General features: G+C 44.1%; 1 protein-coding gene across 1 annotated transcript; it reads left to right on the top strand.

Moving 5' to 3' along the window:
- Window positions 1–382: 382 nt before the first annotated feature.
- Window positions 383–12,384, top strand: LOC143298932 (uncharacterized). The gene is made up of 7 exons (XM_076611964.1): window positions 383–1,317; window positions 2,672–3,139; window positions 4,064–4,290; window positions 5,720–6,304; window positions 7,336–7,436; window positions 9,741–9,913; window positions 11,107–12,384. Exons 1-7 carry the CDS (start codon window positions 1,135–1,137, stop codon window positions 11,311–11,313), a joined length of 1,944 nt encoding a protein of 647 aa, XP_076468079.1. The 5' UTR covers window positions 383–1,134; the 3' UTR covers window positions 11,314–12,384.
- The last annotated feature ends 738 nt before the right edge of the window (window positions 12,385–13,122 follow it).

Genomic DNA, 13,122 nt, shown 5'->3' with positions numbered 1-13,122 from the left:
ATAATATTGTATTAAAGATAACAATGAGAATATTGTATTAAATGACAACAATCAGAATGAAGTGAATTATAATAAAGTATATAGTATTATGATGAAAGCTCCGAGGGGAACACATTTATTTTATGATGTATATATTGGAAAACCAGCACAAAAAATGCTTGCAAAAATTGAGGACATTGTTTTGAAAATCATCGCGAATGAAAGAACCTTTTTTAAAATACAAGAAAGATACAAGAAATAAGATTTAAATGGTTCCAGACTTAAATCAACCATCGTGTCCTTGTATACATTTATTTTATGTAAGTTTAGATAGATGTATAGACATACAGATAGATAGATAAGGAAGACCTACCTCATGGAATGGTGTCAGACAGCAGTTTCAGTTCAGTTCAGGGAAGGAAAGGGCTTCAGTTTCAGTTTCAATTTCTCAAGAAGTCATCATTGCGTTCGGACTAATCCATATACGCTACATCACACCTGCTTGGCAGATGCCTGACAGCAGTATAACACAACGTGCCAGCCAGGCCTTGAGTGCGTGCACATGTACTTGTGTGCCTATCGGAATGGATTGCTTCTACATTATTTTGATTTAGCCAGAGTACGGCACTCGTGTTGCCATGGGTTCTTTATGATCGTCTCACGGAATTCTCCAGTCAACTAGGCAGAAAAGACGACAGCGGAAATCGAACCCACACCCTTACAAACACTGTAATGGCAGATAAGCGTCTTAACCATTCTGCCACCTTTCTTCCCACAGCATATCAATCATATTGTCTATGAAGTCTGCTAGTAAACTAATGAAAATGAGTGACAACGTTTCAGCAGTTTGATGAAATCACTGAGTATCTAATCGATTTCACGAAATCTCTGATGGCCACACTTGTGACACACACACACACACACACACACACACACACACACACACACACACACACACACTGTATATATGTATGTATGTATGTAGCATGGATTTCACAGACGAATTGTAACATACTTTGTACAGTTGGTTCCAGCAATGTTTCTTTTATGGATCATCGTGAAAGTCAAGAACCTTTACATGCAGACTTTAAAAGAAAAACAGTACATATGTAATGTAAGTGATTGCGAGGTTCTGCTTCACATGCCAGCAACGCCATGTCGCAGAAGCAGAGAGAGAAAGGAGACAGACACAGTCTCCTGTCACAGGATACGGTCACTCCGGAAGATGGCAGCATGACCCAAGGTGAAACTATGACCTTTGCACAGAAACTGTTGCTGAATGCTTCACTTTGGGGCAATGAAGCCTGCGCTGATTTCGAACAGCTTTACACTGTGCCCGTGAGTTGTCATGGACTATCCCTCTTCTTCTTCTCGTTATTATTATTGTTGTCAATATTATGATGATGATGATGATGATGATGATTATCATTTCACTATATTTCTATTCATTTCCTCATGCCATTGCATGTCATGTGGTTTCCGGTGTATAGGCTGGTGTATTCGTACCCCTCGTTGATGTTTTAACCCTGGGTTCAAATTTGCCTAGTCCTGATTAACGGCTGGATATTTCTGGAACTGGCCTGTAAAAACCCACGGTGGGTGGGTTGGGGTGGAGGGGTGGGAGGGGGGGGGGGGGGCGTGGGAGGTGTAAACTTGGCCACGTCAGAACTGACCCATCTTATCCTCAACTTAGACTTTATCTCCTCTACCCTCCCCCAGTCGTTATAGGGGACTTTGTTTGGTAGCTGGAAACGATTCCCGAGAGTAAACATGGCCCCGTGGGAATTGACACTCCTCCTCTACTTACTGCTGACATTAACTTCCAGTGAAGGAGGAAGGGAACGTTTTATACAAGCTTCGAGTGAGGCCTGACTGGGGATTGCTTTGGTCAGATTCATGGAAGATCCCCGCCTCCATCTATTCGGTAGTTGAGGCCTGCCCATCTTCCACTTAGGGAGGGAGTGTATCATGCTGAGCTGGCAAGAACCGACACACCTTCTTCCACTCACGTTCCTCTCTCCATGATATATGAAAGTTCTCGTAAGGTGGGGTGGAGGTGGCAAAGTAAAGATAAAACCAGAATGACCCCCTCCTTTGTTCAAGAACTTGATTATCCCCACAGAAACATGAAAATGTTCAACTACGGTGGGTCGATCTGGAATAGCCCACATAGATCCCGGGCTCCATTCGAGGCAGCCTGAGTATGTATTCGGAGCAAAATGCAGTCAGGGGGTAGTTTGACGCTGTAAAACTGGCTTGGTTTATGTGTACACTATGCTATCGTTTTATTCTTTTTATTCATGTTGACTTCCTTTGTGTGTGTGTGTGTGCGTGTGCGTGTGAGTGCGCGCGAGCGCGCGCGCCTCTGTGTGCCTGTGTGTCTGTCTCTGTATATTTCTCTGTCTGTCTGTCTTCTTCTTTCTGTCATTTTCTTTCTTTCGTCCTTTCCTTTTACTACAACAGCAACTACTACTACTACTTCGTCGTTCTTCTTCTTTCATCATCACCATCATCATTTTCTTCTTCTTCTTCTTCTTCTTCTTCTTCTTCTTCTCTTTACTCTCCTCATCTCAACCTCTCCCTTTCTCCTCCTTCTCTTTTTCTTACCCCCACCCCTCCTTATCACCCTCTTATTATCCTCCTCCCTCTCCTCCTTTTCCTCTTCTCCCTACCTCCTCACGTGTTGACACAGATTCTGCAAACCCTGGGCTTACCTCTGAGTCTGGTGTCCCTGACGGGCGCGATTGCAGGCACGTCTGCCACTCTCCTCCTCCCCTTTGTAGGCTGGCTGACTGACCGGGGTTCGAATCCTCATGGCCGGAAGACCGTGGCCACCATCCTCGCGTGCGGGATTAGCTTTGCAGGGATGCTGTGTGTCATTTTGGCCAATGTTCTTCACCTGGACTATCTCATCGAGAATGGGGCAAACGGTACCGACGGTTCGAGTTCTTACAATTCCTCTATCCCCTTCGGGAAGACGCACCTCAGTATCTCCCACGGAAGGGACGGTAACGAAACGGTTTCTGGGCGGGAGGCTGACGTGTTTGGGACGGTGGAGGGTGATGGCCTGCTGTACTCTGAAGTGACGACCGCCTTCACGAACGACTCGTCAACGATTCGTGGAGCGACTGGCGTGTACGTGTACGGGGAATCCTCTGAGGTAATGACTGATTCATAGTTTTCAGTTTTAGTTTTTGAGGAGGCGCTGTTTCAGTTTTCAGTTTCAGTTTCCGAAGGAGGCGTCACTGCGTTCGGACAAATCCACATACGCTACCCCACATCTGCTAAGCATCTGCATAACCAACGCGGTTAGTCAGGCCTTGGGTGCATGCATGTATATTTGTGTACCTATCAGAGTGGATTCGTCCTTAAGAATTTTGCAAATAAATAGCACTTTTGTTGCCATAGGTTCTCTTTTTTCCAGTGTGCCAAGTGCGTGCTGCATATAGGAACTCGGTTTGTCGTTTTATCCGGGTGACTAGACAGTCTGATTTTCCAGTCGAACTTGGGTGAAAGGGTAAGATCGGGAATCGAACCCACACCCTCATGGACAGTGTATTGGCAGATGAGAATACTGTATTGGTCTTCGTATGACATGCCGAGGAGTTTTCAGAAGCATCTGTTCTACGTGGCCTCTATCCTCTTTCCCATGACTCACATGAATATGTCTAGTAAATCTAAAAACCAAAGCGTGAAGCATACGTTTGGATAAATGGTGCAGCAATTCTGGTGAGCTCGTCTTTAAAAAACAAACAAACACAAAAACAAACTCTGTGTGTGTGCTGTTGAGTGTATCCATAATTCATCTTTCATTTATTCGTTCATTTTGTTTTATTTTTCCCCCAATATCTCATTCATTTATCTATTTGCTTGAATTATTAGCGAAACATAAAGAAATCTTCATAAGTTTTTTTATTTAATCGGGGTTTTTTTTTCGTTTTTTTTTTCTTCAAACTATGTATTCATCTATTTTCTTCAATTATCAGTAAAAACAACAACAACAAAAAAAACAACAACAAACAAACAAAAAAGCAAAAAACACACACAAAAACAACAAAAAAACATAAAGGAAATATCCATGCAGGTACCGTTCAAGGCAGGTCTGGGGCTGTTGGGTTTCATTGTGATGGACATCGGCTTCGACATTTCCAACGCCTGCATCAAAGCCTTCGTGGTGACGTGTTGCCCTCGCTCTGAGCACACGTCCTTGCTGGTCATCGGACTCATCATGGCGTCGTCTGGCGGCGTGTCCACTGCAGCTCTCGGGGTGGTGGATTTCAGCTCCGTGCTCGGCTTGTCCTATATTGCAGGGTACGTTAAGATCGTTGCTGGTCCACTCGTCGTCGCCTTTGGCTTTGTATCGTGCACACATACGTGCATGATATGAACTTCTCGCGTCCATTTGCGCGTGCGCGTACACAAATATACTCACACACAGGCACACGCATACATGCACATAAGTATATGCACACGCACACATCCACACGTACATACGAACACAGGCATACAAAAAAAATGCACGCACGCACGCCTGCACGCACATACTCACATACACGCACACACACACGCACACACACACACACACACACACACACGCAAACAAACACATGCACACACGCAAACAAACACATGCACACATACCCTCCCCCTCCCCTCCACACTCACTGAGGAAGAGACACCCAACAAAACACAAACAAACAAACAAATCTGTTTGACTACGCACCAACATTTGATGTGTGTATAGACAAACACACGACTTAGAAAGTGTGCCTCTTGCCATATGTACTGCTCTTTGCGTGCATCTTGACTTGCTCTGTCTAGTTCCAGTTTCAGTTTTAAGGATGCATCTGGGCGTGCTGACTGATCCAAGTACATTGCACCACATCAGCTGCATGTGCTTGATCTACCGAGTGACAATGAACAAGTTTTAACTCACTCAGTACGGACAGTCCTCTCTTCTCCTCTACACAGACCCCTCGGATGTCCAGTGGGTGTCTGAATGACCCAACCTTTAGCTTCCGTCGTCAGAATTGTGGTATTCTTTGTCAACAAACACCTCTTCAGTATAAGAGCCTTCCACTTGCAATATTTTGATGGTGGTAATTGGGGTGAAACGCTGTTAACGTCGTCTTTTTCGCCGTTCGTATGGAGAGAGTTAATGTTGCGTTTTTGTTTGTGTGTTTTATTCTGTTTCAAGCACATGCATCGTTTTTAACCATTTGAATATTTCAATCTAGTATAGTAAAATGCTTATACTCATTTGCTTATTTTGTTAATTCATACCATCTCATTTTACGTTTGTGTTTTATATAAACCTATGATGGGCTATGAAGGCATGACTCGGGCCTTTTTCTTTCTTTTTTTGTTGTTGTTGTTGTCGTTGTTGTTGTTGTTGTTGTTGTTTTGTTTTTGATATCAAAGCAGATATCGTATAGCGAATATGGACAGGTCTGCACACTTTGACACCTTTTTTTAAACTGAAACTCTATTATCTCGTCTTGACACGTCGATTAAATCAAGAATATGTCCCAAATTTCTGCAGGTGACTGTCGATAATTAATTGAACAATGGAGCTTGCTTGGAAACAGCTGATGGAAATGCTGTTTCGACAACGAAATGGTGATGTCGGGATACTCATGCTGATAAAGATGTTCAAAACCACAACCTTGATAGGCTACCGGATTGGAAAGAGAAACCATGCAATACGTTTCAGTTTTGCTTTGTTTTGCTTTGTTTTCAGAGCAAGACTGACCATACAGACAACTATCCAAGGGGTAGTGATCATCCTTTTTGTGACGGTGGGCCTCGCCACTTCTCTCTTGACCGTCCGCAGACTTCAGAGAATCCGCAGTTCCATCACCGACGCTGAATCCTCCTCCGTTAAGCCAGCAGACTCTCACTCTTCTATCACAAACAGTACCTCAAGCCGCCAGAGCACAGAACACGCGCCGCTTCTGCAAAGAAGTGGAAGCCTCTCGAAAGAAGACTCGGAGGGCCCGAAAAGCTCCCTGCTCGCTTCCTTATCTGCTTCGTACCGTAGCGTTTCGGTCCCTACGGGGGCGAGGCTGATATCTCCAGAGAACCTGTCTGAGCATCTAGGGGAGGAGCAGCCACTGGGGAACACGTTTGAAGTGGACGGGGCGGCGGTTGGGGATGGAGGGGATGGTGGAAGAAGTTTCAAGGTGAAGGTCGTTCTGATCAGTATAGCCACCTACTGTTCCACGTGCGACCTGTTCATGTTCACCCTCACGGGCACGGACTTTGTGGGCAAGGCGGTGTACGGCGGAAATCCCGAGGCTCCGCCGGGCTCACAGAGTCTGATGGAGTAGGTTGAGAACTGTGGATGTATCATCTCTGTCTGTCTGTCTGTCCGTCTGAGAGAGAGAGAGAGAGAGAGAGAGAGAGAGAGAGAGAGAAACTTGAAACGTATTATTTTATTGTAACTGCCGAAAATAGAGGTCTTTTCTTCTGAAAAGGGAAATTAATATTCTTTTTTTTCTCTTTTTTTTTTAAATTTTTTTTTTTACGTCGACACATTTACTTTTTGAGATCTGAGTTTACCTACTGCAATTAAATAAAGACTGGCAATGCTATCACCGTAGGCTGCAATGCAAAATATCACGTAACGAATTCAAAGAAAAACTACAACGAAAATACATTGACACAGCCTGGTTGGGAAGAGAGAGAGAGAGAGAGAGAGAGAGAGAGAGAGAGAGAGAGATTCTTTATTTCATCCTTCATGTGTAGCTTTTGGAAATCACTGGGTTTTGACGGTTTTAGGTTGAGAACTGTGGATGTATCGTCTCTGTCTGTCTGTATGTCCGTCTGAGAGAGACCGAGACAGAGAGACAGAGAGAGAGATTCTTTACTTCATCCTTCACATGCACCTTTTGGAAATCACTGGGTTGTGACTTTCCCCCCACTATACTTGTGAACACCACTTACTTTTGTGTTGTATCCCTTGGTCACTTGCCGGATGGGCACGATAGGTCAGTGCAAATGCCGAGGTACCTTATGGGTCTACAGGGAGTGAAACTGCAGTAATATCAGGCATACAGTTGCTTTCTAACTCAGAAAGAATTTAAATGACCCCCTAATTACTGTCTTTGGAGGTTTTATAGTTTCAGTTCTGTTTTTGATTTTTGCAACACTATTTTGGAAGTAACGGAAGGACTGTTTCATTGTTATATGCACTTGTTTCCTCAGTTTAACACACGATTGCACAATTAAACAAAACACAAAGACACAGATAGATAGATAGATAGATAGATAGATAGATTGGTAGAATATCTTCTTAATTTATGGCTGGAACGACAAAGGCATATAACATTAACGTGTGTGTGTGTGTGTGAGCAGCTATCAGGAAGGAGTGGCAATGGCGTCGGTGGGATACCTCATCTATTACATTGCTTTCCTAGCCTGCAGCATCGCTCAGCCGCGTCTTCTCTCCCGTTTTGGTGAGTCAGGTGTTGGAATTGAGCACACAAAAAGAATCGCATATAGTAACCACCACCCCTACACACACACACACACACACACACACACACACACACCATATCCTGATAAAAAGTCTTACCCCGATACCATATTTTAAAACCATAACCCGTTACCACCCTTTCAGTCAATACCCATAATTATACTTGTTTTCAAAACCATGCCACAATGCCACCCTCCAAAACCATATTCTCATGGTTACCACCAGAGCCACAACTTGATGACACCCTTCAAAACCAAACCCCTTCGTTACTATTTTTTGAAACCACACCCCAATACCATCCTTCAAAAGCATAATGTGGATACCACCATTCTTCAACCATACCCCAATTCCACCCCTCATAGATATACCATTACATTCTTCAGAACCACATCCCAATATCCTCCTTCAATATCTTAATGCGGACACCACCCTTCAAAACCATAACCTGGTGCCGCTCTTCAAATCATACCCCGATACCACCCTTCAAAATCATAACGCCGATGCCACCCTTCAAAACCATACATTGATATCACCCTTCAAATCATGTCCCGATACCCACCATTCAAAATCATAACGCCGATGCCACCCTTCAAAACCATACATTGATATCACCCTTCAAATCATACCCCGATACCACCCTTCAAAATCATAACGCCGATGCCACCCTTCAAAACCATACATTGATATCACCCTTCAAATCATGTCCCGATACCCACCATTCAAAATCGTACCCCGATAACGCTTCCAACGCATACATTCATACCACCTTCAAAATCATACCCCGTTACCATACTTCAATACCATTGCCTGATACTATCCTTCAAATCCATACACCTTTAAAAATTACCCTGATACCACTGGGCTTCAAACCATACCCTGATACCCTTCAAACCCGTACACTGATACCACCCTTCAAACCCATACACTGACACCACCCTTCAAACCCATACACTGACACCACCTACAAACCCATACACTGACACCACCCTTCAAACCCATACACTGATACCATCCTTCAAACCTATACCCCGATACCACCCTTCAAACCCATACCCTGATACCACCCTTCAAACCCATACCCCGATACCACCCTTCAAACCCATACCCTGATACCACCTTTCAAACCCATACACTGATACCACCTTCAACCCATACCTTGATACCACCCTTCAAACCCATACCCTGATACCACCCTTCAAACCCATACCCTGATACCACCTTCAACCCATACCTTGATACCACCCTTCAAAACCATACCTGATACCACCTTCAACCCATACCTTGATACCACCCTTCAACCCATACCTTGATACCACCTTCAACCCATACCTTGATACCACCCTTCAAACCCATACCCTGATACCACCCTTCAAACCCATACCCTGATACCACCTTTCAAACCCATACCCTGATACCACCTTTCAAACCCATACCCTGATACCACCTTTCAAACCCATACCCTGATACAACGCTTCAAACCCATACCCTGTTAGAATCCTTCAAAACCATAACCCCGGTGCCATCCTTCAAACCGAGTCAACGAGTCTTAACCGTGAATACCCTACCCGATCCTCACTTACCGAGTCGGCGCCGTGGCACAAATAGACCGGCGTTGGACTTCTAATCCTTTGTTCGCCAGTTATCAGAGTTCAAGGCCCTGTTTCGGAATGGTTTTGTATCCTTGGAAAAGGCACTCGACTCCGACTTTCCACCCACGTGCGAATGGATACCTGACTTCAGTTGGGGAAGGTTAATACGGCGAAAGGAAAAGACTGGACCCTCGTCTTTCCAAACCGAACACTAGACACAGTGAATATGACGTCACTTTCCCCGGGTGGCCTTTAAAGGCTCCGGATCCTTTATTATTGTTATTATTTATACTCATTCTCATTTGTTAAAGGGGGAGGAGGCCCCTTGATGTATTCCTTGTGACGAGCCTCTCACTGTGAAACACGTGCTCACTGACTGCTGGGATCTCCATGACTTTCGACAAAGACATTACACAGCAGATTCTCTTAAGACTTAAGACTTTGTTCCATGATGTCCTTCCGTGGACGCTAATGGACTTCTTGAAAGAAATGAACATTTTAATCAGATTTGAATGTTTAGAACTCTGGACGGGTTTTAAACTTTTTTGAGCGAAAAGCTTGAATCAGTGACTAGTTTTTATTGTACTTTTTTTTTTAAACGCTTGACCTGAATTTGAAGCTAACGAGGCGATAGCCTTGAGATGGTCTTAGTGCTCGGCGAGGCTCTAAACCACCATAATTTGATTTGATTTCAGGTTGCCGGGTGGTGTTTACTGTTGTGCACCTGACGTTGCTGGCGGCCCTGGTGGCGGCGAGCGTGACTGAGCTGCTGGAGGTGTTTTTCCTGCTGGCTGTTGTGGCTGGCTTCCATAGGGCCTGCGTCTACTCCGTGCCCTTCGCCGTCATCAACGACCTCGTCCAGTCCAGGGTGTGTGAGTGTATGTGGGGTTGGTGGTGCGTGGGTAGGTGCGCGTGCACAGGAGTGTGACGGGAGGTGCTGATGGGATGTTTGTTGTTTTTGATGTTGAATGATTATTTTGGGGCTCTGTTTTCATACCCAGCATCAACATCAGCAGTATCAGTAGTAATGATATTGGCAGCAGCTGCAACTCTCAAAAACAAGACAGACGCCTGTAGAGGCACGCGCGCGCGCGCTCGCAAACACACACACACACACACACACATACACACACACGCATGCACGCACACACACACACACACACACACACACACACACAAACAAACACACACACTTTCTCTCCCACTCACTCAAACAAAGCAAACGACGCACAAGCAAAGAAAGAAAGCGAACAAGAATAAATTCAAAGTAGAAACATCTAAATATCAAAAGAAGGGGGATAAAAAGTCATGCACTTGTCTCGAGATGGCTTGTACGCTTGTTTTGTCAAAATAGATGAAGAGGGAAAGTGAACAGAAGAACAGCCAAAAAAGATGAAGACGACAATGGGAAGAGAAAGGTGAAGTGGAGAAACAAAAAAAACAACAACAACAAACAAACAAAAAAAAGAGCAGGAAATGACAATGACACTGGTGATGACATTGATGATCATAGTCATGGTGATCATAGAGATGACGAAGATTGGGACAAAAACGATAATCATGATAATGTTAACTATGACGAAAAGTAATGACGACGACAATGATGACGACGACGACGACGACGATGATGATGATAATGATGATTATGATAATGACGACCAAGTTTCAAATGATGATTATCTTGACTATCTTGATGACTCACGTTAACAAAGCGTCGTATATTGAAACGTGTTCACTTACATCATTTACATTCACGTAATTAAACTTAACAAGCTTGCATGGTACTGTACACAGTGTTGCGTTGTGACACGTTTTATTTTGTTGCGTTGAGTTCCGTTCCTTTGAATATAATCGTATTATATTGCATTGTATCGCAATGAATTGTATTGTTATGCAGTGTAATGTATCGCAGTGCAGTATATAACACATCATTCACAATATATTACACTGCCATGAAACTTTGAGATAAAACTCTCTCCGACCACGTACAAGCAATGTCATGGTAATATCGTGTCTTCCATTCATTACCCCCTCATTTTATTCCCCCTCTTCCATTGCCAGGCGTCAGAGAGAGGTGGTGGTGGGAGGAACAGTGTGGGAATGGCCATCTCCATGCTGACGGCCGCCATGCCCCTATCCTACTGCACCACGTGGCCATGGATCGGACCCTTGGAGGAAGCGACAGGTGTGGTGGCCATCCCTTTCTGGTTCAGCGCCGTCACCGCCTTCCTGGCCACCTGCGCTTTTCTGGCCGTGGGCAAGACATAGCTGGGGGAGGTTTTGATTCTAGATACAACGTTTCGTTTCTGGTCTTAGGCAAGGTATTTGGTGGTGGGGGTGGGAGGGTGACTAGGAGGGAAGGTTTTGTTTCCAAAGACATCTGTTCGTTTCTCAACATAGGCAAGGTATTTGGGGGAGACTGGGAGGGGAGGTTTTGTCTTGTTACCATTGACAACTATTCGTTTCTGGCCTCAGGCAAGGTGTTTGGAGGAGACTGGGAGGGGAGGTTTTGTCTTGTTACCATTGACAACTATTTGTTTCTGGCCTTTGGCAAGGTATTGGGGATAGTGGGGAGACTAGGAGGGGAGGTTTTGTCTTCTTTCCAGGGACAACTATTCAGTTCTTGACTTTCACAAGGTATTTGGGGGAGTCTGGGAAGGGAGGTTTTGTCTTCTTTCCAGGGCTTACTATTCGATTCTGGCCTTTAGTAAGGTATTTGGGGTTGAGGGGAGACGTGGAGGGGAGGTTTTGTCTTCTTTCCAGAGACAACTATTCATTTCTGGCTTTAGGCAAGGTAATGGGGGAGACAAGGAAAGAGGACTTTGTTTCTTGAGACAATTTTTTTTTAATCTGGCCACCGGCGAGGTAAAAGGGGGAGATAGGAGGGCACATGATGATTCTTGATACTGACCATAGGCATGATATCTGGAAAACAGGAGGGCAGGTTTTGTTTCTAGACATGACTGTTCGTTTGTTTGTTGTTGTTTTTTATACCACAGGCAACATGTGGGAACAAAACAGAAGGGTGTATTTTTTTTTTCTTGAAATATACGTGACTCCCTGTTCATTTTTGACCATCGGCAAGGTATAGGAGGAAAGAGGCGGGGCTGTGTTGTTTCTTGTTTCTAGGTAAGATATTGGGGTTACAGATGGGGGCGTTTCGTTTCTAGACCCTACTATTTATTTCTTGCCGTGGGCAAAACACTGCGGAGACAGGAAGGGACGTGTTTTATCTCTGGATATCATACTATCATCTGTACATATTTGGCTGTTGGCAAGGAACAGGGTGAGATTGGAGGGGCTGTTTCGCTTCTGGCAACAACTTTGGTCATCTGTTCATTACTGAATATTGACAGGACATAGACCGGGACGGTCTATGGGGCGTGGGGGGGGGGGGGGGGGGCGCTACTTTTAACTTCTCGACACAACCGTTCATTTATGGCCACAGGCACGACATGCGGCGAGAGAGGAAGGAATGTTTGCTTGTCGGTTTTTTTTTTTAAACCGACCATAGGCAAGATATCGGAGGTAAAAGAGGGGAAGATTTGTGACTAGACAGAACTGTTCATTTCTGACTATCGCCAAGGTATAGGGGAGACAGGAGTAGGATTTTTGTTTCAAGAGGCAACTGTTTGCTTTTAACCATTATCAATATATATCGAGGCAGGAGAGGACATTATGTCTCTGGAGACAACTATGGCCACGTGTTTATTTCTTGCCACATGCAAGATATAAGTGAAGGCAGTAGCGGGCACACAGTGCATGCTAGAAAAAAGTCCCCGATATTAAATTTGATGGAAAGAAAATGCATGAAAAATTATGCTTAATAACAAACAAAGGAACCAAAGTGTACAATATTGCATTGCATGTCCATAAACGATGTTATTATACAAGGAGTCGCATATATATGCATTGTACGAGATGCATATATATATATATATATATATATATATATATATATATATATATATTGTACGTAATGCGTTTCTCTTCTCTTTTTTTTTTCTTTTTTTTTCTTTAAAGGGAATCAGATAACTAGTTTGGTGAATCATAATGTTATGTGGGTAGTCATACTGT

This window comes from Babylonia areolata, chromosome 24 (assembly GCF_041734735.1).
Source record: "Babylonia areolata isolate BAREFJ2019XMU chromosome 24, ASM4173473v1, whole genome shotgun sequence".
Classification (NCBI taxonomy): Eukaryota; Metazoa; Mollusca; class Gastropoda; order Neogastropoda; family Buccinidae; genus Babylonia; species Babylonia areolata.
This window is presented reverse-complemented; position numbering and strand designations above follow the sequence as displayed.